Source organism: Anolis sagrei, chromosome X (assembly GCF_037176765.1).
Source record: "Anolis sagrei isolate rAnoSag1 chromosome X, rAnoSag1.mat, whole genome shotgun sequence".
Classification (NCBI taxonomy): Eukaryota; Metazoa; Chordata; class Lepidosauria; order Squamata; family Dactyloidae; genus Anolis; species Anolis sagrei.
In genome coordinates this window covers 45,147,840-45,172,308 of record NC_090034.1, presented here as the reverse complement: position 1 = coordinate 45,172,308, position 24,469 = coordinate 45,147,840, and the positions used below count along the sequence as shown (strand labels likewise).

The 24,469-nt window shown below is 44.9% G+C and overlaps 1 protein-coding gene across 1 annotated transcript in view; it reads left to right on the top strand.

The window, feature by feature from the left end:
- Window positions 1–14,338: 14,338 nt before the first annotated feature.
- The window catches only part of TPCN1 (two pore segment channel 1), a 55,900-nt gene continuing 45,769 nt past the window's right edge, over window positions 14,339–24,469 (top strand). Inside the window, exon 1 of the mRNA XM_060785438.2 lies at window positions 14,339–14,791. Within this exon, the coding sequence (XP_060641421.2) occupies window positions 14,710–14,791 (82 nt within the window). The 5' untranslated portion in view covers window positions 14,339–14,709. The remainder of the gene's footprint in view (window positions 14,792–24,469) is intronic.

Sequence of the window (24,469 nt, the reverse complement as noted above, 5' to 3'; positions counted from 1 at the left end):
GATTGTGGTATACTAATATAGTACAATATAATAATATATAATAACTTTATATGATATATTACATGTAATATTACATATGATATTGCAGTATAGCGGTATAGTACAATATAGTAATATATTATGCTTTTTTCATGTCAGGAGCAACTTGAGAAATTGAAAGTTGCTTTTCATGTGAGAGAATTGGCCGTCTGCAAGGATGTTGCCCAGGGGACGGCCGGATGTTTTGATGTTTCACCATTCTTGTGGGAGACTTTTCTTATGTCCTTGCATGGGGAGCTGGAGCTGACAGAGGAAGCTCAACCCACTCTCCCTGGATTCGAGCCTCCGACCTGTCGGTCTTCAGTCCTGCCAGCGCAAGTGTTTAACACACTGCGCCACCGGGGGCTCCTATATATAATACTAATATTGTGCTATGCCAGTGTTTCTCAACCTGGGGGTCGGGACCCCTGGAGGGGTCGCCATGAGGTGCCAGAGGGGACACCAAAGACCATCACAAAACACAGCATTTTCTGTTGTTCTGTGTGGGAGGTTTAGCCCAATTCTATGATTGGTGGGGTTCAGAATGCTTTTTGATTGTAGGTGAACTATAAATCCCAGCAACTACAACTCCCAAATCTCAAGGTCTATTTTCCCCACACTCCACCAGTGTTCACATTTAGCATACCGAGTATTCGTGCCAAGTTTGGTCCAGATCCATCATTGTTTGAGTCCATAGTGATCTCTGTAGGTGAACTACAACTCCCAAACTCAAGGTCAATCCCACCAAACCCTTCCAGTGTTTTCTGTTGGTCGTGGGCATCCTGTGTGCCAAGTTTGGTTCAATTCCATCATTGGTGGAGTTCAGAATACTCTTTGATTGTAGGTGAACCATAAATCCCAACAACGACAACTCCCAAATTATGTTTCATAAGAGGAGCAAAATTACAGTTATGAAGTAGCAAAAGAATGTTATGGTTGGGGGTCACCACAACATGAGGAACTGTATTAAGGGGTCGCGGCATTAGGAAGGTTGAGAAACACTGTGCTATGCTAATAATACAATATATTGTATATACATATAATATTGATATTAATATTATAATGTAATACAATATAATAATATATAATAATACAATATAATAATGTATAATAATATTATAATATAGTAATATTGATATCGAGCAAGAATTTAGGGGTCTTTGCCAGGAGGCAGAGACCAATCAGACTCATCAAAGAGTTCGTTGCCCTGGCGAGACAAAGAAGCACCCAATATTTTTCTGATTTTTTCCCAATAAAAAGTCTCACCAAGTTGAAGAAATCCACCGGGTTTTTTATTGCGATCCAGCTGGAAAGGATGTCATACCACGATAATTCGTCAAGCAGACATGCATTTAAGCCTTTTTATACATATACAGAGCTGTCAGATTTGAATCTCCTGCTCCCCACCCCTCAGCTGGCTCAGCGCTGATTGATTGGCGCTCTACAGCTGGGAGGAGGCTTGGCCGCCTCCTGAGCGCCTTAACCAATGGGTGAGCTCCTGCTGCCTCGGCCCCTTGGCCAATCAGGAGAGAGGGAGGTGGGACGAGAGGGAAACAATGAAGTCTTGAGAGGATTATGGAAATATGTGGTGTCCAAATGGCCGGCGAGTCCTCAGGGGCCTTCTAGCTGGCCAGCTTATTGTCTTGAGGGATGGCAATCATCATCTGATGTCTGACGAGAGGGCCAGGATCCGGATTTTTCCTGAACGGAGATATGGATACAATGGAGCTATCTTGGCTGTAGTTTCGGTGGATGGAAGACAACTAAGAAAACAGATCAGGACAAATTGTGGCTTTCCGAAGGCCCTTTGTCCTGTTGAGATATGATCAATCATGCCAAGTGGGCAATTTCCCCCAAGCAGCCAGACTCCGAGACTTGGGATCGGTGCCCTTTGTATTGTCCATGCAAATATGTCCTTGTAAGGGTTTCCTTTCAATCAGGGGATTACCTCCTTTCCGAGGTCACTGAGGGTGGCTTTCCATATTTTTATACATTTTATATAAAAGGGAATATGGCAGAAGGGTCAGGCAAGGGTCACATTCATAAGGGAAAAATATAGAAATCATATGGGATAAATTATATAAAGGCAAAGGGGAACCTTGGGTTGTTGTAGGTTTTTTCGGGCTATATGGCCATGTTCTAGAGGCATTCTCTCCTGATGTTTCGCCTGCATCTATGGCAAGCATCCTCAGTCGGTAGTGAGTCCCCTTGGCATGGGAAGGAGAGGGAAAAGAGAGAAATGCACCCTTTCTCCCACCCTCCCTTTCTTAGGTTTGAGAAGAAATTAAAACCACAGAAGCAGCAGGATTTCTCTGGAGGATGGGGAAAAGAATCCACAAAATATTGGAGTCTAAGAAGGTGGGGGGAGAGAGGGATGGATTTCAGAGACATTATACAAGCACATGGAACTATTTTTGTTAGGCATGATTCTCAGAGGGAGAGAAAGAAAGAAACAAACCTTGGGGCATAAATCCTTCCCCAGCCCCCCCCCCCCCCCCCCAGCCAAGAGAAACAGGAACAGAAGGAGAAAAAAGGTCCCTTTTTACACCTCCCCTATCCCTCTGTGGCCCTCCTCCCTCTCCAAACACTTCCCAGGTAAGAGAGAGAGAGAGAGAGAGATATCCCTGACTATAGGGGTAGAATGGAATGTGGTATAAGGAGTTTGGATACTGGGAACCCCCTTTTCAGGAGGAAAAAAAGAAGGGGGGGTTGAAGGCAAGAGGGGAGGAAAGGTTGAGGTGTTTCAGGCTTGGGACAATAGGAAATGGAGGAGGAAGAAAAAAACTCATGTGTGGAATGGCACACCCTTTCTCAAAATGGTCCAAAAAGGGCCAGCAAAGTTGGAGGTTCAGGAGTGGGGCACAAAAAGGGTCCCTGAGTCAGGGAGACTTGGGGGGGGGGGGGGGAAGAGTGCTAAGTCACAGAGGTGGCAGGATCTCCCCTGGAGGGGAGAAACACACAAAGCACTAAAGATTTAGCCTTGGAAAGAAAGTGGGGTACTTTGGTGAAGTGGGGATTTGTAGTTCTAGAGAAGAGATGGGAGGAGAAAAAGGGAAGGAGCAATGTGCCCTTCTCCCATTTGCAGGGAGAAAAGGGGAGAGGGTGAGGTGGCACATAAGAAAGAAGGAGGAAGAGAGAAACATGCCAAAGAATTCACTTCTAGCCCTTTCCCCCCAGAGAACTACATATCTCCGGTGACATTCCCTCAAGGACCATTGGAGAGCAGAGGGGGCATACAATTCAGACATTACATGAATACACAGAATTCCAACACTTTTAGCTTCTCCCCCCCCCCCCTTCATCACATTTCCCAGGTGGGAGAGAGAGAGAGAGAGAGAGAGAGAGAGAAGAAACACAAGCCTGGGTGAGCCCCCTTCCCTTCCAGGTTCCAAGGGAAAAAAAGAACAAAGGGGTCACTTTTACAAGCTATCCCCCTTCCCCTCCTCTCCTTTCCATTGGGAGAGAGAGAGAGAGAGAGAGAGAGAAGGCTTATGGTCTGCCAGGGAAAGGAAAGATAGCCCTGAGGCAAGGGAAAAAAGTGGTTCAATTGGCCAGCCTGCCCCCTCTTCCTTCCCCCTTCCAGGTTTTCCCCAAAAGAGGCAGCAGAAAAAGAGCTTCGCTGTAGGTTCCTTTGCAGTTTTGGGGGAAAGGGGGGGGGGGGCAAGGAAAAGAGAGAAGAAACGCTCGGGTGGGGGGCAACTGGGGGTCATGAAGGGCAAATGGGAAGGGTAGGACAAAATGAAAATGTCTGGGGCATTTTTCCTCCTTAGCAGGGAGAGGGTCTGAAGGGGGGGTTTCCTGGGGAAGGGGGTTTGGTGCCACCTTACTTGCATGGCAGAAGTTGGGCAACTTTTCCCTTTTCATCCTCCTTCCAGCACAGGGTCATGAAACAGGAGACATAGGCCAACTCAATCCACCTGGCCTCATGGCAATGGGCTTCGTCCAGACTTCCATGAGCTGGCCAGATGCCACTGTCCCCAAGGGACCTGAGTGGCCATTTCCCTACACTGTATTTGACCATCCTAGCTGACAGGAGAGATTTTCCCACCAGCCCATCCCAATCTGCCAGGATCCTTCCTAGTGGCGTTCCGCTTGGGACGGGACATCTTTGGCGAGCAGAGCAAGCATCCATCTCTAGCGCTGCCCCTGAGCTCCTTACAGTTAATGGAGAGCTGGGTCACGCCAACCGGAACGAGACGGTCCTCTAATGGTCCCTTACGCGAGAGCTGAATGGCTAGCACCTGGCTGACCTGTGGGGAAAGGGGGACAAAAGATCCCATGGCCCCACAGTCCCCAAGCCTGTAATCAACAAAGCTAGACTGCTCTAAAGTCCCTAGGATGCCAGATGTTCCCCGCACCTCACCTAGGATTTGTTACTGAGCCCCTTTCCAGAGTGCCTTACTCCAGGGCCCTCCCACCTACGGTCTTTGTGCGGTCCCCGGTTGCTTTTCCCTTACTTAAGTTTTTGTTGACAATTCGGTGGCCTTTCTTCCTGGGAGTCGAGGTGCTTCCTGTAGCTCCTTCGTGCCAGAGTCCAAGGTCAGTCCAGCCACGAGGGAGATGCCTGGGTGGGCAACAATGGTGCCCAGTTTATTTTATAGAGCTCTTAGGAAAGGATCACTCGTGGAGGACTGTCCCCAAACCCTAGGACCAGGGAGCGGCTTGTAATTTAGTCTAAAAATTTAGTGTGGACCCAAGCCAGTCCCTTCGTGGTGCGCCAATTTGATATCGAGCAAGAATTTAGGGGTCTCTGCCTCCTGGCAAAGACCCCTAAATTCTTGCTCGATATCAATATTAATATATTAAATATATTTAGTATTGATAATATATAATAATATACAATGATATACTGTTTATTATTGTATATTTGCATATTTTAAGTTTTAATGTTTTTGATTGTAAGCAACTGGGATTAGATGTAAGGAAGGGGATTATGGGGTGGTTAGCTGATAGGAAGAGAGAAAATGTGAAGATTATGTGGATAAGAGAAGGGCTGCAATAGAAGTGAATGGCGAAGGGATGGGAGGCAAAATGTCGCTTGGGAGCTTGCTGGGGCTCCCAGAGTGGATGAGAGGCAGCAATGGGGTTTGAGGGGGTTCATGAGGGACTGTCCAGTGGATAAGGCTATGAGTTGACCCTGTCCTGGGGCTGTGGAAGGCCACTGGGGTCTGCAATTGGCCATGGGCCGTGTGACTTGGGCCATTGCTGGTTGTGTAGAGGAATACGGAAGTAACTCAGAGAGGCAAAAGAAGATGGCGGAGAGACAGAAAGTCAAAAATAATTTCATCTTTATTTAAGTTTGAGGCAACCAAGGGGCGGAGAAGCTTCCTGGGCGCTGCTGGCTGCTGCTGGGCTCCTCCAAACCTGTGCATATTCATGTAATTAAATAAAGGTAAAAAAGCTGTGTTAACCTGTGGAATGCTCCACCGCAGTTTTAGGTAAACTAATTTAGTAATTTAGACCTTCTTCTGTGCTTGGTAACAATGTCATTTCTCCTTTCCAATATTTTGCTATTAATAATCTAGCTGCTGTTAATAGCATGCCTATTAATCCCCCCCCCCCCCTTATCTTTCCCTTCACCTCTTTTAATTGATAGCAATATTTCTGCCGGATTCCTTCTAATGTCCATATTCATAATATTTTCTATTTTCCTTATAACCATTTCCCAAAAATCTTGTACATATTTACAATCCCACCGCATATGCATTCAGTTTCCTATTGACTAGACTGGGGAGGCGACATAGAGATAAAAAAAAAGGATAGAGTGACACACCACTCTATTAGCTTTACGCAGAACCAGTGTTGCATAATGGATCCTTTCCAAGCACTTCAAAGCATGAAGAGCTTATCATAAGGTTTTCTTGGAAATATTTTGTCCAGAGGGAGCTTGCTATGACCTTCCCCTGAGGCCGAGAGAGTGGATTCGAGGTTGCAGTCTAGTGCTCAAATCTTGCTTTTGCTTTCTCAATCTTTAATAAAGGTTTTGAAAGGCAGAAAATCATAGGAGCTGTCTTCATTTACCTGTCAGCAGCTCATGATACTTTAAATCAGTGTTTTGGTCTTTAACTCCCAGAAATTCTAACAGCTGGTAAACTGGTTGGGATTTCTGGGAGTTGTGGGTCAAAACACCTGGAGACCCACAGGTTGAGAACCACTGCTGTAAATCATCACCTCCTCCTGAGAATAAAAATTATAATATCACAAAGGATTACCACCTTACCTGCTTCATAGGAAATCTGCTACAAAACAGCTTTTTTGTTGAGGTCCAGAGCCAGGGAAGCGGAGGGCGAAGACAGGCCTGCCTCAGGGGAGTGTGCTTGCTCAGTCAATGCTAAACATTTACACAAGTGATCAGCCACTGCCAGAAGGGACAGAGAGTTTCGTCTATGCTGACAATCGTGCCATCACCACTCAAACAGGGAGTTTTGAAATGGTTGAACAGAAGCTCTCCGGAGCTTTAGATGCTCTTACTGCCTATTACAGGCAAAACCAACTGATTGATTCCTAATCCATCTAAAATGCAGGCGTGTGCTTTTCACCTTAAGAACAGACAAGCATCTCGAGCTCTGAGTATTACCTGAGAAGGAACCCCACTGGAGTATTGCAGCACACCAAAATACCTGAGAGCTACCATGGACCATGCTCTTACTTACAAGAAGCAAAAAGTGGGTGCTAGAAATAATATCATACGAAAGGTAAATGGCACAACCTGGGCATCACAACCAGATACAGTGAAGACATCTACCCTTGCACTTTGCTACTCTGCTGCTGAATATGCATGCCCAGTGTGGAACACATCTCACCATGTTAAAACAGTATGCATGGCTCTTAATGAGACATGCCGCATTATCACAGGATGTCTACGCCCTACACCATTGGAGAAATTATACTGTTTAGCCAGCATTGCACCACCTGATGATGGCGGAGGACCCCCGCCAACGATTGGCCTGCACTGCAGCGGAGAGTTCCGCAGTTCCTGGTTGTCACAATTGGAAGAAACTGATGAAATGTGCCCCAGCAGGCAGCTCAATAATAAGAATGCCTGCAGCCTTTCTTTGCTTTCCCCTCTCCCTACCTTGTAACAAGCCCTAATAAAAGTACTTGAAACTTGCAACATTTAATCTTTCCGCTTGATACTTTTGTATCTTTCCCTGCCTCAGACTAATTCAACATTAAAATAAACCTTTTTCCAGGCTCCGGAGAGCCGTGAGCCTGCTGGGGGGCGCCTACTGCCCCCCCCCCCGACCCCGGATCTGCGTTCAGAAAAATCGCGGATACCGAAACCGCCATTTTGGACCCCAGTAACCACTAAAACAGTAAAATGGCGGATTGACGCCGTTCTAATTTTGCATTTTTCTGCTATTAATTCTAAGACTAACTGCCATCTCGCTTTCCTCATTTTGGACTCCCGCGCTCGGGGAATAATCATTTTGTTTAAAGTATTATTATTTGACAGCAAACAGCTGATTGTCAAAACTGTGCCGGCTCGGCAAAAGCAGCCTGCTTTCCTTTGCTGCCGCTCGTTCCTGCTCGGTCCCGCCATCAGGGGCTTGCTGTGGACACCCATAGGAGGTCCCGGAGAAGCGGCCAGGCGGGGACCCCGGCCCCAGCGCGGGAGATCTAGTTCGCCAAGGGCCGGACAATGGATTCTGTTGCTGCCTGACCCAGCGCACATAACTGGGTTCCTGTTTCCTTTTTGTGACTCTCTGACTTATGCACTGGACTATTTATCATATCCATGACCACGAACTATCCTTTTCAAAGTTTATGAAGCCTCCAGCTTGTGCCTTAGTAAAGATCAATTATTGAAATAAACTTTGTGGGGTGGGAAGGGGTTCCTCTTCTGTTCTAACTCTGTATCAGTGATGCCTATTGCCTATGGTTTTGATATATGTATGTAACCTTATGAATTTCCTCTGTACCCTCGTCCCCTTGACCCTTGCCCCACAAAAACTGCTGTGACCAGGAACTGCCTGAGGGAGGGCTCCAGCCTCTCCCTCAATCACCCCTGATTGCTTCACTTGCATGGACAATACTGTTGTTTCCCCCAACCCTGGCCCTCGGAGCAAGACCAGCGAGGGGAGGGGGTCAACAGAAACTCGGAAAGAAAAGACTGATTAAATCACCCAGGTATCGTTGATCCCCCCTGAGGTCCGATATCGAAAAAGCCATTCATATCCCCCTCCAAAGTTCATCAAGGACAGGAAAGCTTTTGTTTGCTAGGATCACACCTTGCCGGCCTGAGACAAAAGCTTGCTGGCAACTCCTAATCCCATCATTTCCCCCTCCATTGTTCACGGCCGTACCGCCTCCTCTCTCCTGATTCGTCTATCTTGCGAGGCGAGCGGAGGGCGCTCATTGGCCCCCTAGAGGCGAAGAAACACGCTGATTAGTCCAGAGCAGGGGCGGGCCGCCCAGCCTCCTCCCAGCTGTTCCAGCATCAGCCAATCAGCATGAAGCCGGCCGACAAGGGGCGGGCGGGAATTTTGAAAGTTTTCCTTTGTATTTTTACTATAAATATGCCTATATTCTTTGTACTGATATGCTTGCGGTGGAATGATCCCTGCAACGCATCTGATCTCAGCTGAATCACAAATAAACCTCGGTTGCTGGAAACTTCTTCCACTTTGATGGGGCATTATTATTTTTAATATTTTTATCACGAATTGGCTTCCGCTGGCCTCACCAAGGTTCAAGGGCCCTTTTGAGCGGTCCTAAGGGATCTCCTCCGCCGGGAGACCCCCCTCCAAAAGAGCTCGATATCATTGATATCCGTCAGGAAGTAGTGGCCAGCAATGAAAGGACCAAGGCACTGACATCTCTGGCCCATCCTCTGTTTGGACATCAGCCAGCATGCCAACACCTTAAATCAAGAAACAGCTTTCTAAGATCCACAGAGATCCTCGCAGGAACACCTCAGCAAGCAAGAGTCCAAAAGTGACAGGCTAAAACCCAGAACCTCAATCAGTGGCTGATACCAGATGAGAAACTCCTCCCCCCCTGGGCAAACACAAGAGGGCGGGGCGTCTTGGAAGGAGCTGATCAGACTGCACTCTGGCACAACGTACGGGGCCACAAAGTGGAGTCTGTGACATGCGAGTGTGGAGAAGAGCAAACCACCCGCTACATGCACAATGGAAGACCTTCTATTAGCAACACCAGAGGCATTTCAAGTGACCAGCTTCTGGTCAAAGGAAATTTAGTATAATGCCAATTAGGCTAGTCCCCACACTACAATGTTTTTGGAAAAACTTGAAAACATGGCTCTTCAAGCAGGCCTTTGAAAATGGTTAAAACATCAACTAAAAATTGAGGACCAAGTGAATTGTTTGACTCTGGCACTTCAGCACTACGACGTCGTTTGTGGTTTTTTATGTATTGTAATTGTATTCTCAATTTGCTTCTGACACTATAATAATAATATTTATTTATTTGATCAGTCATATGACCATTTCAAAATAGAACACGAGTAAAAAACAAGGCAACAAGGTGATAAGTCAGAATCTTATTTTCCTGGTTCTTCTTTCAGGAAATCTGCTCTTTTCTTAATAGCTTTCAGAATAAAAAGGCTTACTCTGATTATGCTGGAACTTTCCTGCCCTTGCAAGAGGGATGTCAGAATATCATTTCTGTTGGGGGACCTGCAGTTGGATAATATTGGATGTAAATATCTGTCTCGCAGTTTAGTGTATGCTGGACAGTCAATTAAGAAATGTTCAATGTCTTCCACTGTTTGTTCTCCCCAGACGCAGAATCTCTCACTTCTTGGGATGTAACAGTAGCACCCGGTTTGCACCATAGTACCGAGTTGTTCAAACCTAGCCCTAGTATATATTCTTCTTAAGGGTAGAGGAAGTGGAATAGTTAGGTAGTGCTCTAAATGAATATTCCTTTTGTGGGAAGCTAAAAACCTTGTGGCTGAAGACCTACCTATGCTCTCTAGGTCCAGCTGTGCATAGACATCTCTAATGTGCCACTTGAGCACTTGCCCTGCCCCCGGACCCAGAACACCCAGAAATTGCAAAGGCAGACCAAATCCAGCCAACTCATTATTCAGAGCCGCCATCCACGATGACTTCTGGTCATGCTGGACTTGATCCTCTAGACATAGGTGAGGAAGTCTACTGGGATCCATAGAGTTTACTTTTGACCAGTAATTAAACTGTCTCATTAGAATTTGAGCTTTTACTGGGAGTATTCCTAGCTCAGCCCTTACTGCCGCCGTCAGCGTTGTTCTGGAAAGGCCCAGGAAGGTGCGAAGCTGCTTCACTTGGAAGGCTTCAATCTTAGCCAGATTGATGTGCCCCCAAATTTCAGCCCCAAATATAAGTGCTGGCATTATTTTTGTTTTGAAGACTTCCAGGGCAGGTCTGATTGTGCCTGGGTATCTATGATGGTACAGCTTATAAATGGAACCTGCTGCTTTTGTTGCTGTTTGTATACTATGAGTAATGTGGTTAGCCCAAGCACCAGACGAAGAGAACATAATGCCCAGATATTTGTAGCAATTAATTTGTTCCAAATGTACGCCTTTCAGGGACCACGTGTACCATTTCCTGTTTTTTCCAAAGACTATAATTTTGGATTTATCCTTGTTCACGGTGAGTGAATTTAGCTCACAGTACAAATTGAATTTTGCCAGGGATCTTCTTAGTCCCACTGGAGGTGTTGCCATAATCACCATGTCGTCAGCGTAAAGCAGAATGTTAATAGTTCTGGACATAATTTTAGGACCATGTAGACTGTCAGAGGATAATGTATTTACGATGTAATTTATATAGAAGTTAAAGAGAAAAGGGGCTAAAATGCACCCTTGTCTCACCCCAGTTGATGTCTTGATTTCATTGCTCAGGACTCCACTGGGTCCAAGTCTAACTTTCAATACTGTGTCAGAGTACAGCATAATGATTAAAGTAAGTAATCTACTGTCGATGTTTGTGGCAGCCAGCTTTTCCCATAGTATGTTATGACAAATTGTGTCAAACGCTGAAGACAAGTCTATAAATGCTGAATACAGACACATTCCCCTTGAATTATACTTTTGAATTATGTGCTGCAGGACAAAGCAATTATCTATGGTTGAACGTCCCTGTTGGAAGCCTGATTGTTCTTCACAGAGAATATTGTTTTCATTGGACCACTGCTCAATTTTGATCAAAAGATATTTTGCTTCTGACACTATATATATTTTTCTATATCAGTGTTTCTCAACCTTCCTAATGCCGTAACTCCTTAATACAGTTCCTCGAGTTGTGGTGACCCCCAACCATAACATTATTTTGGTTGCTACTTCATAACTGTCATTTTGCTACTGTTATGAATCGTCATGTAAATATCTGATATGCAGGATGTATTTTCATTTACTGGACCAAATTTGGCACAAATACCCGATACGCCCAAATTTGAATACTGGTGGAGCGGGGGGGGGGGGGGGGGTTGATTTTGTCATTTGGGAGTTGTAGTTGCTGGGATTTACAGTTAGCCTACAATCAGAGAGCATTCTGAACTACACCAATCATGGAACTGAAACATACGCGGCACACAGAACTGCCATGACCAAAAGAAAATACGGGAAGAGTTTGGTGGGCATTTGACCTTGAGTTTGGAGTTGTAGTTCACCTACATCCAGAGAGCACTGTAGACTCAAACAATGATGGATCTGGACCAAACATGGCACAGATCCTCAATATGCACAAATGTGAACACTGGTAGAGTTTGGGGAAAATAGACCTTGACATTTGGTAGTTGAAGTTTCTGGCATTTATAGTTCACATGAAATCAAAGAGCATTCTGAACCCCACCAACAATAGACCTGGAGCAAAACTTCCCACACAGACCCCCATGACGACCCCTCTGACACCCCCCTCACAACCCCCCCAGTGCTGAAGAGCCACCAAGAGCGCTCCATTCAAGGCTACAGCGGGTGCCATGAACATGTCTCCTGACCCCTGCCAGTGTCCTCCCCAAACAACCGTACTTCACACCACCCAAGTGAAGATTTTCATTCGGGGACAATTTCATCCTAAATGTTCTGTTTTTCCTCCAGAATGGACATCCCAGGGTTCTTCTCTATGGGTGTGGAATTTGCATGAACCCACCTACAGCCTCCCCCTTAAACCTTTCCTACCCTTTCTTATGGCACACAGCAAACAGGAATTGATCAGCAACTGAGCTTTGGGAAGAATTCACCATGATTTATAGGAGCTGTAGTTCACCTACATCCAGAGTGCACTATGAACCCAAACAATGATGGATCTGGACCAAACTTGGCATGCATACCCAATATGCCCACACTTGAAAACTGGTGCGTTTTGAGGGGAATTGGCCTGGACAGTTTGGATTTGTAGGTACTGGGATTTATACTTCACCTGCAATCAATGAGCACTCTGAACTCCACCAAGGATGGAATTGGACCAAACTTGGCATATAGAGCCTCCATGACCAGCAAAAAATACTGGAGGTCTTTGGGGAAAATTCACCTTGATTTGGGGGAGTTGTAGTGTAGTGAAGCCAAACACTGATGGATCTGAACCAACCATGACACACATACCTGATATGCCAAAATGGGATTACTGGAGGCGATTGGGGGGAACTGACCTTCCTTTCTGGGATTTGTAGTTCACCCATAACCAGAGAAACGGTGACTCCCACCAATGAGGGACCTGGACCAAATTTGGCACACAGAACCCCCATGACTAACTCAACCTACTGGAGGGGGTTGAGGGGACTGACTCACCATAATAGGACTTGTAGTTTACCTACAGCCAGAGAGCACACTGAACTCCACCGATGATGCATGTCCAGAAAACTTGCCCAACGTAACAAACTTTAACCACTGATGGAGTTTTTCGGGCTTACCCTAGCATGATGTGAGTTGTAGTTCACCCACAACCTTAAGCATTTTGTACCATTAAAATGGACTTTTTCAAATAACCTGGGCAATGCCGGATACCCAAGCTAGTAAATAAATAAATACACTCTTTCAGAGGAAGGAGCTGGTAAAGCCACATCTGAGGCTGGATCTACACTGCCATATACAATCCAGATTTTCTGCTTTGAACTGAGTTATTTGGCAGTGGATTATCAGATTTGATAATCTGGATTATATGGCAGTGTTGATCCAGCCTCAGGGTCCTTCCACACAGCCCTATATCCCAGAATATCAAGGCAGAAAAATCCACAATATCTACCCTGAATTGGGTTATCTGAGTCCACACTCAGATAATGTGGGATTTCTGCCTTGATATTCTGGGATATAGGGCTGTGTGGAAGGGCCCTATGTCTTCCTTGCCTAAGGAAAACCTTTGAGAATTATGAAACCAAAAACACCCCTATGGCAAAGGCCATTAGAAGCAGAACCGAGTCTAAATTCAAGGGGAGTAATCAGAGCGCTAGAAACAATATCATATGAAAGTTGACTGGCACCACCTGGGGATCACAACCAGACACAGTGAAGACATCTGCCCTTGCGCTATGCTAGTCTGCTGCTGAGTATGCATGCCCAGTGTGGAACACATCTCACCACACTAAAACAGCGGATGTGGCTCTTAATGAGACATGCCGCATTATCACGGGGTGTCTGCGCCCTACACCACTGGAGAAATTACACCATCTAGCCGGTATTGCACCACCTGACATCCGCCGGGAAGTAGCAGCCAATAGCGAAAGGACCAAGGCAGTAACATCTCCAGTTCACCCCTTGTTTGGTTATCAGCCAGCACGTCAACGACTTAAATCAAGAAATAGTTTTCTAAGATCCACAGAGACACTCATGGGAACACCTCAGCAAGCGAGAGTCCAAAAGTAGCAGGCTCAAACCCAGAACCTCAACTAATGGCTGATACCAAATGAGCGACTCCCTCCTGGGCACACAGAAAACTGGGCGATTTGGATGGCGCTGAATGGATTGCACTCTGGCACCATGAGATGCAGAGCCAACCTTAAGAAATGGGGCCACAAAGTGGAGTCCACGACATGCGAGTGTGAACCACTGACCACCTGATGCAATGCAACCTGAGCCCTGCCACATGCACGATGGAGGACCTTCTTGCAGCAACACCAGAGGCACTCCAAGTGGCCAGATACTGGTCAAAGGACATTTAATCAACTACCAGGCTTGCAAACTTTGTGTTTTGTCTGTCTGTCTGTTTGTTTTGTTCTGTTAGAAATGTAATACAATTGTCTGGCTGCCCCTGACACGATAAAGAAATAACCCTGTATAAACCTCACTTGCCTAGTTTCCAACAAACCTCCCAACCTCTGGGGATGCCTGCCATAGAGAGAATGCTTCTGGAACATGGCCAGACAGCCTGCCAAACTCACAGCAACCCAGTGCTTCCACCCATGAAAGCCTTCGACAACACATTGTTTTGGACTCCATTTCCCAGAATTCCTCTTCATTGGCTGCAGCAGACGAGGCTTCTGGGAGTGGAAGTCCTAAACACGGGAGGGAGCCGAAGTTTGGGACCCTCGGAGCGAAGAGGCCTGGTCTCGCCTTCGGAGCCTGAGCTAGAGTTGAGGGAAGGGCCTGAGGGGACTTGGCGGGCTTTTTTGCCTCCGCGGTTCCTCCTTTCTGGCCTCTTTCTCCGCCTCCTTCAGTCGCTGGAGTGAGAGAGAGAGAGAGACGCCGGCTGAGAGGAGGGAGCGGCTCCTTCATGAGGGCTAGGCGGGATTGCCAAGGCCTTCCTCAGCATGGCGGGCAGCCCCGAAGACGACGACGTGCCCCTCATTCTGACCCTGGAAGAGAGCAGGAGTCCCGCGGCCGTCCGTGAAAGTAAGCCCGGCCTTGGTCTCCCACCTCCCCTCCCCTCCTTGGCAACCATTGGAGCATCCTTTCCAGGAATTCCCCAGCCTCCAGAGGTTCGGGGACTCCAACTCCCAGAAGCCTCAGCTGCTGTGGCCAATCAGCAGGCATTCTGGGAGATGGAGTCCAAAACTCCAGTAGGGCGAATTCCACCAGAGGCTCCCAAATGGCCCCATTAGGGAGGCTGAGAGAGTGCCCCCCTTTGCTTTCTGAGACCCCCCATGACCTTCTATGTTTCATCTTTGATGCTACTATTAATATTTGATTTCAATTGTAATATTTCATTTGATTTTTATTTCAGTTTCCTTACTTAATTTCATTTTGACGTTGGATTAGATTTTTAATTTTTGTTTCAATACAAGTAATAACAATCAAAATACAAAGCAAAGCAATTAAAATAAATCTCATACACAAATAGCATAAACATAAACAAAAATACAATGCACATTTAAAAAACTATGGCTGGGCCAAATGTAGTTGAAGTTTAAAAAATAATGCTGGGCATGAACAATATAGAGGAGATGGGGCATTGGTGGAAATGAACAGGCAGTCTTAAATCAGTATAAAGTGCTTTTAGAGGACATAATGCTAAGGGTTCATTATTTTGGGAAGGCACACTGGAACAACCATGTTTTCAAGCTCCTAAAGACTGCCAGAAATGGGGCATGCCTGATGTCCTTAGGAAATGAGTTCCAGAGTCGAGGGGCCATCACCGAGAAGGCCCTCTCTCTTGTTACCCACCTCTCCTCACAGCTTTAAAATACGTATATAAAAACACACAAAAGACAATCGCAAGCACAATTGGGGGGGACCAATCGTGCTTGCGATTGTCTTTTGTGTGTTTTTATATATGTATTTTAAAGCCGTGAGGAGAGGTGGGTAACAAATAACAGTTGTTGTTGTTTCAGTTGCAAAATTGTTCAAATATTGCCTGTAAAGGTGTTAATGGATACATCTACAGTGTGGAATGGATGGTGTTTAACAATGCTTGAGCTGCCCTGGCTCAGTGCAGTGGAATCCTGAGAGTTGTAGTTTGGCACTGTTTGTCAGAGAAAGCCCAAGACCTTATCAAACTTCAACTCCCAGGATCCCATATCATTGAGACTAGGCAGCTCAAGTGGTGCTAAACTGCACTCATTCAACAGTGTTGTTGCACAAACTTTGTTTCAGGCCCCAAAGTGTTAAAACATAGCCTGTCTAAAGCCACCTACACACTATGCTTAAGGTATATACGAAACATCAGTGCGTTTTGTGTTTCGTGTTTAGACTTCTGTCTACTTCTAAGAGATCTCATTACGCATATGCAAATATTGGAACAAAATGCTGACCAGGAGTTGCCACAAAAGTGCTATAGGCAATCATTTTGGTGTCACCCAGTACACTCAGCACCCTCCACTCGAGACCTATGGAATGACTGGAATTTGCATCCGTGTTGTTTCATTTTGGCATTGTTCTGTCTACTGAAAGGTCGAATGCTTTCATACAGGAGTGGAAAGCATCGTTTGGTGATGACACATCCTCAAGGATTAGTCTCTTGCAGCAAAAATGTTCCCCAACAGTCCTGTGGCCCCTTGAAACCAATGGGTTCCAGCCACCCAGAAGCCTCTGTTTTCCTAAACTTGTCATGCTGCAACATCTTGGTTCTTTCCTCCACCGTTCCATTCTGTTTGGTGGAGCTTTACACCTTTCTGTGTCTCCTGGGAGTACCTTTTCTTGCTTTATTGGCATTTGGAGGAAAGTGCAACAATGCAAAACCCAGGCAAATAAAAGTTAGAATCCACAGGGTAGTAGTCAGTGCATTGGCCATCTGCCTAAAACTTACCAGCTTGGGTGCCAGCTCTTTCCCTGGTTGCCATCTGCCTCACCTCTGATAGTGTTGAAACTCAGGGCAGGGCCTCTAATGATCTTGTTTTTATGGTGGTTATAGCAAATCCCAACTTTGTTGCATGAGTCTAAATGATAATGGAGTTTGTGGTGTGTGCTTACTATCTAGTTAAGAGAAACAGACAGAAGAGTTTGCAAGGTACTTAAACATGTGAATGAATCATTGATGTCCTTGCTGACAACATTTAGGAGAAAAGCTTTGTTCATCTCATACTCCACTAACTTTGGGGAAATATCAAGTGAACAGTGATCCAGAACTCGAATCTGTTTCTCCACAGAACACAGGATCCCTGTTTACGGGATGTAACTAACAAGAAGACACGCACTAAAGAGGAACAGGTTATAGTTTCTTTATTGCACATTGGCCTAAATCTTGTTTTTATTACTAACTCAGGAAGTAGATCCATTCAGTCAATGGGATTTGACTCACTAGTCAAGAATCGATTGAATAGGACTACTCTTGTGGGGATTAACCACGGGATGCCTGCCTCTGTGTATTAATTGGCTTACCTAGTGCCAGGCTATTTGTGTTACCAGCAACAGTTTGAGAAAGAACCAGTATTAAGCATGTAATTGTCAGTATTTTCTGTGTTCAGCGTCCCTCTTAACTCCCTGTGTTTGTGTTGATATACATATTAAAGAAATCTGGATGACAGTTCATGAACTGGAGAAAAAGTAAAGCAAGCTTAGCCTGTGCTGTGATGAATTTTGGAGTCTGTCAGGTGCCACAGGCTGTTTTCAACATTTTTGTAGTGCTGCAAGGTCTACTGGAACAGAAACACTTTCCTTCAGGTAGCACTTTCCTTACATACAGGATAGGGCATATATATTTTCTTCTATGTGGAGGATTGCATGCATTTTCCTCCTTTGCTTGAACTCATCTTTCAGGAAAAACAAGAACCCTTTAATGTAGTGGAGAACATATAAAGTTAAAAGAGAGTCAGCATAATGTACTTGTTTGAGTGTTGAATCTAGACTGAAAAAACAAGGTATGGATCCCTGCTCAGCCGTGGAAACCCACTGGATGGTCTTGGGCAGGTTATTTTCTCTCAGTCTCAGAGGAAGATCATGGTACGCCACACACTAAAGTTGTAGTGTAATGCAGAGTTCATGGAAAATAGTGCTTTTATGCCTTTAGTTCTATGGGTCTGTTGCCCCATGTGCTCTGCTGCATGATGGGCCTACTGTATGGGTGGTCTTCTCTGATACATGGGTTGTGCAAAGAGCCAAGACTCCTCTAGACCTCATGTTTCAGTTACAGATGGGCAGAATGCCATACGACTTCCAGTGTAATGAGCTGCTTTCCGCTGATGAAGTCACAGCGAGAATAAATTGGAGTGCTTTGGCTGAGTTGGGCTGTCTGTTACGCCTAAGATTGTCAATTTATTCTAGTTAATTAGAATCGGAGTTTACCTGCAAATCTTCCCCAGCCATGGATGGCATGCTTGGCATAAATTTGACCAGATAATGGGATCGCTGGTAGCATATACTTTGGCTGGTTTCCTAGAGTCTTTTGCTTGCTCTGCGTTGGTCTTTCGGTCTCCCTGGCCAAAGACACTTGAATTCCAATAAGGGGACATGTAACCCTCAGGATGATGTTAGCTTTCAGTTCCTGTTGTCCTTCCTTTACCACTGAGCATTCTAATGAAAATTAGAGTCTAACAACCTTTGAAGGACCTCCTTAACCCCTGAATTAGGGCAATCAGCTCTAGAGAGTTCTGTTTACTCTGTAAACATAAAATCAACTCTTGTGCATTGCTCTAAAGTTTTGGGACTAAGGGGGGAGGGGGTGAAGCATCTGTAATTATTAATGTTGCTTAAGTGTGGAATAAGGCTTTGGTAATAAGGAAATAATTTGTGCTTTGCCGTTCCTTCCCATCAACAAAGGAGTCCATTTCCATTTTAGTTACACAAAATGTGAAATAATGCAATTTGCCTTAGATACACCAGGCCCTTAAAACTCTTGGTCAGGGTATTGATGCTACTGTCAGTGTTCACCATCACTTATCAAGAGTGTGACTGGTGTGAGGCCAAGCAGTGTTCGCTATCTTTTTTTTCTAGGTCGGACAACCTGCAGAATATTTTAAAAAGCACAGGCCTCTTTTGTGCAAGTTTTCATTCCAGTGCGGAGTAGTACAGAGTAAAGTAAGAGAGTTTTGTTGTGCTGGCATGTTAAAGCTTTGTCTAGTGCTGCCAGAAACTCTTAGTGGCTTGAGATTCTTTGCAAGCTACTCGGACTTTTAAACAAGATTGCTTTGAGAGCCTTGTTTACTAGTATCAAAAAGGAAAATGAGTCTGAGAAAGGCAGAGAGTCTGTGGTGGGAAAAAAAACTTTATCTGTAACACATTTAACAGGGCATTTCCATTTCCATGTGAAAGAGAGGAGATTCAGAGCTGCAGAAGAGTGGTGACAGAGTTATAGGAGTAGCAGTGAGAAATTATTTGAATAGAAACATGGTAAACTGTATACAGAAGAGAAATGTTGCTAGCAAGAGAGAAAAACCAGCAAAAAGTTTTGTGTGAAAAGGAATATCTTTAACACTAAGTACACTCATTGCATCTTCCTCTTGGTTAGTTTAGAAAAGATACACTGCACTTTTGCTTGTATTTAGAGGCTCAGCTTGTTTTGGAAGCATCCCTTGCTGTTTTCGATGCCACGGCTTCTCAAACAAATCCTGTGCCCCCCCCTCTCCCCTTCTGAAGCACTGAAATGGAATGTTCTGGCTCATAAGCGCAACGGAGAGGGAATCTGAGCCTGGAACCCCTCGGGCACTGAAAGAAGGAGAAAAGGCAATCAGTCCCAGCTCTAACCACTGCACAGATGTTTATGTGTAGTTTATACAGTGTGGCTTATGGAACTGGGAGAAATAAAATGAGATTTCCAAGCAGGGGGCTTGGCAGCATGAGGAGGACGCCTTCCCCGATGCTACCTAGGACAAAGGAGTTTCCTTCAAGCATTGGACTGGCAACGATGACTAAACTCAGCAGGCCCACCTTTTGTTTTCATCTGGGACTCTAAAACACTTGGCCACAGCCAACATATTTTATCGGAAAGCCACAAGAAGCAGAAAAGATGATAATAAAAACATGCCAAGCGGATGTATTCCCTGGGAGGCGATGAAAATCGAATTGTTCTTTGTTTCTCCGAGTGGTTCCGCTCTGTGCGTCAAATGTTCCAAGTCAGCTACGGCGAGCGGAAAGCGACCAGACGCTGTCAAAAACTTTGTCATTTCGGAACTGCAGTTTCAACGTCTCCTAGTGCTTTAGAAATCGTTTATAGCCTCATAACCACCTGTTCCCTTAACAGAATGGCTTAATGGTGCCATACATGTAAACACTGCTACCATCCCTCAATGCAAACCAGCAAAGGGAAAAGGCATTATCTTGGGCTTAGGGCAAAGGAAGATGTAGAAAGTTAGCACCTGGAAAGTCATGCTCTTTCTTTCATCCAAGCAGCCTCCACTCATTCAAATATCCTGGAGAAAGTCCACAAAGAAAATTGAGTACTGTGTTTTACATCAAAACATTCAAATTACTTAAGACATTTGGAATGTATTGTCTGTGGTCACCACTATCCCCATAAAAATTATAATCTGAAGTTCACAATAGTAAAGTGAAGATTCCTAGCACCACAGTGATTGGCATTACATATTATTGATGTTCTTATCATTACCTTCTCCTTGCCTCCATGATCTTTTCTACATGTTGCAGGCTGCTGTTTGGAATGGTCAAGCAAAGCATGAATGGAGGTACTTCAAAATGATCACCCTTATCTCTTATATGAGAATATTCATTTATATGGTATCCAGTGAACTTATTTTTTATGCTTAACTGTGAGATGTAAGTTTGCCACTGAATGAAAATTAGTAGTTCAAATGTGGTGTGTAACATGAATCTATAAAGCAATGGTATATAGTGCCAACGTGTTAAGATGTGTTAGTCCATAGTGGTGTTTTTCAGCATGTGTTACTTTTGTGCTGTGCAGAGTCTTTATAAACCTATAAAACTACACTGAATCAGTGGGGAGTGCCTTTTCAAAGATGAGGGTGTAGAAGGCTGTGAGATGTTGCGCTAGAATTTAAAGTAGGCTGCCCATAAATAATGGAAATCTAAACTGGGAGGGAATAAAGTAGTTTGTTTGTAACCATGCCGAAGGAAGCAGATGCTTTGGGCATTTTTAGTAGCATCTGGGATAGTAAAGTAAATTCTTCAAAGTTGCAGTCGATGAGTTAGGGAGATGGTAAAAATTTAGAACAGAACAAAAGCATTGTGCTTTCGGATAATGTCTCGAGAAGATGCAAACTGTGAAATGTAAATGGATAAATAGTACAATGAGGAAAAAATGAGATGGGAGAATGAGAGATGGTGATCAAGGAGTTTTCAAAATGTAAATTTCACTGAATGCAGGGAAGATGGGGAAATAATTTGCTGCTGCTACTGCTGTTATTTGCTGCCCTTTTCCTAGTCTAGGTCTCAGGGTAGCCTACAAAAGTTAAAACAGAGCTGGAAAAAATTACATCATTCAAAAGTTAAAAATATAATTAAAATGAAAATTTTGTAATGACAGGTTGCTGGTCCCCCACCCAGGTAAGGCAGCTTACATCCCCTGATGGCAATCTAAGCATGCTGTTAAACTGGCATCAAAATGCTGTCATTGCATAGTGTAGTCAGGAACCCCTGGTGGTGCACTGGGTAAAACCCCTGTGCCGGCAGGACTGAAGACCAACAGGTCGTAGGTTCAAATCCTGGGAGAGGCGGATGAGCTCCCTCTATCAGCTCAAGCACCTCATACGGGGACATGAGAGAAGCCTCCCACAAGGATGATAAAAACATCAAATCATCCGGGCGTCCCCTGGGCAACGTCCTTGCAGACGGCTAATTCTCTCACACCAGAAGCGACTTGCAGTTTCTCAAGTCGTTCCTGACACGACAATATATATAGTGTAGTCCACATCAAGTTATGTTTTGCCCTTTGAGTTACATCTCCATCTTGTTTTAGAGACACAGGTCTCCTACTTTCTTGAGGGGAAAAAAGTGATATTGGTGTTTTAGAATGAAGAAAGACATAGAAATGATATTTTTGTGTCATGATCCCACCAGCCCCAAAACAGCTTTCAGATACTGTGTTCTTCTGTCATTTTATCTCTGGGTTCCGCAGAATCCCCTCTCTGGAGACCACAGGGCCACAGTACGATCTTTTCCACGGCCCCAGCCCTGCTTGCCCTTTCCCTGCTGGGTGGGGAGCATCAGCTGACCCAAGCATGCTTTCATTGGCGGTAGTTGGAAAGGAACAATTGTGGGCCCCACCCATCCCCTGGCAATCCTGTCTGAATGGATTGGAAAAACTGATTTATTTTGGCTGACCTATTCTGGCAACTAACTGCTCTCAGTAATTTCTTTGCCATTCATATTCCTCCTTCACCCTGGACTTGTTTTAGAATAATCAGTTATAAGCTCTGGCTTGATCCTTAAGGGTAACCTACTTCTCAGGGTTGTTTTGGGGATTCGAATGGAAAGAAGGCCTGTGCGTTTTGCCTTGAACTTCTTGGGGCAGGGGAAGTGGGAGGAGACAGGCTATGTACCGTTTTCAGATATTCAGCAAGCGGTTTTGTGTTCCATCTTTAGTGGAGTGGCTCTGATCTATTAATAAAAGGCAAAAGGACAACTGAGTGTGACATGGTGGCTGGAAGAACAAATGCCTCATTGGAAGCCTCTGCGCTGGGGTTCTTCTTGAAATAATCCCTGCTGACATGATCATTTACCTGTGTCCTCCACTGGCTTTGCTTGTCTTCAAACTTGTCTCAAGTCCTGGCTTTTTAATCACACTTCTGGCACTCTAAATTGCGTTTCTTTGCCAGGACTTTATTTGGCCTGCTAGCCAGCTGAATATTATGAGTTGGTAAACATTTGCATTCCTCATCTCTCTCTCCCCCCCCCCCCCACCCCCACCTTCCCCTTTATATGACGGCATCTGGAAGTCGTTTCTATTTCAAGGCCTGCCAGAGCATCTTCCAGCCCCCTCCAATGAATGGAAACGCCTGCTTCCCTGAACCATCATTCCAGAGGCCTTCTGTAAGCGGGACAGCTGGCTCTGATGGAACTCCGGGGAGAAGTCATGCAGGCGCAAAGACAGCTTTACCATCTGTGCAGATCCGCCTGCTTGCAGTCCCTCCCTGTGTCCTCAAGGTTTTTGCAAGCACACTCTTGGAAGCTTTAGCTCTCCTTTGCTCAGCTCTTTGCAGTTAAAATATCTCGACAACTGAAAGGTTTTTTGAAAGGGACTATCAAGATGTTGGGGCTCAGTGGAGTGCACAGAGGATGAGGTTCTTTAGGATTCACTGTACCTAAGGATGAAGGCTTCAAATGCTCTGTCTCTGCTGATGGAGCTTTCCTGGATGAGCAGCTCCCCCCTCCCCCGCCCCAATTAACAGACCTTGTTGAACTAAGAGTCTCAATGGGAATCTTTCTTGTAAAGGTCCAGGACAATATAGGTTACATTCACTACTCCACCCACTACAACTATACTGACTGAGCCACTTTGGTAGATCACAGGATTATGGCAGAAGGAAATGGTTGCCAAAAATCACCTGCTGTATTTGCGACAGAGGTTGAACTTGAACAAGGATCCCTGGTGCTTCATTAACAGAGTGCATGTTTCCTTCCGGTTGTGGGGGGACATTGGTGTGTCTAGTATGAGAGATCAGTGGCTGCTGCCAATATTTGGGGTGTTAGTTGGGGCATTGGCCAGCGACTCAGCTGATCGAAGGTCAGAGCCCCACTGAGCCATGAGGTGCTGATCCTGGACCAGTTATTTCCTTTCACAGCCGAATCTGTTTCGCAGGATTGTTGTAAGAATTGAGGGGGGGGGGGGAGTCATGCATGCCTCTTGAAGGAAAGGAAGAATGTAAATGCCAGAAATTAATATAAATGCACAGGAAAACAGTAGAGGGACAGGGGGCATGATTGCATTCATTTTGGCTTTTGTCAAGTTGAGCAACTGTTTTTTGACAGTGGCACAAATCAAAGTTTGCTGCCTGAAGGGCATTTTCTTCCACTGAAATTCTACTGGTGAGGCGCAGGTGCAAAATTTGGGAACAGCTTGTGTGGCATATGTGGCGTATATGTGGGGTTGCTCAATGTGAATTATATTTGTTTATGTATTTGCTATTTATAGATGATTGAATATTAGAAATTTTCTGGGGGCTTGCAAGATACAACAAGAACTGATTTTTAAAAATCACAGTTACAGTAAAAATGCAATAAAAGAAAACTATAGAATTAAAAAAAACTGGTGGAAACAAATATGACTGACTTGGGCCTTTCTACCTAATTTGTGTTCCTTGAATTGATATGTAAGTAGTACAAACTCTTAGTGGAGTTGTTTGGGTTCTTGAGATTTCAGCAAGCTGTGCCTGGATATGTTGGAAACTTTCGTCATCATCATCAAAACCTCTTATTTATTCATGGGAGGCCAACATTTGTATCAGATATTCTCTGTTTTGAGAGCAGGCTTTGAATACAACATGCAGCTGTTACAATAAGCTGAATGTCATTACTTTGAAAATGAAACCTGATTCTCAGTGTGAAGTCTTGGTTTTAATGCTGAAGGAGTGGTTGCGTTAGTCTGCATTTCAGGAAATCAGTTCCTTTGAGAATAAAGCATATCATTTAATTTAAAGTTATAGAGTTGGAAAGAGACCTCAAGAGCCATCTAGTCTAATCCCCTCCCAATGTAGGAATCTACCAGTAAAACAGGCCGTACAG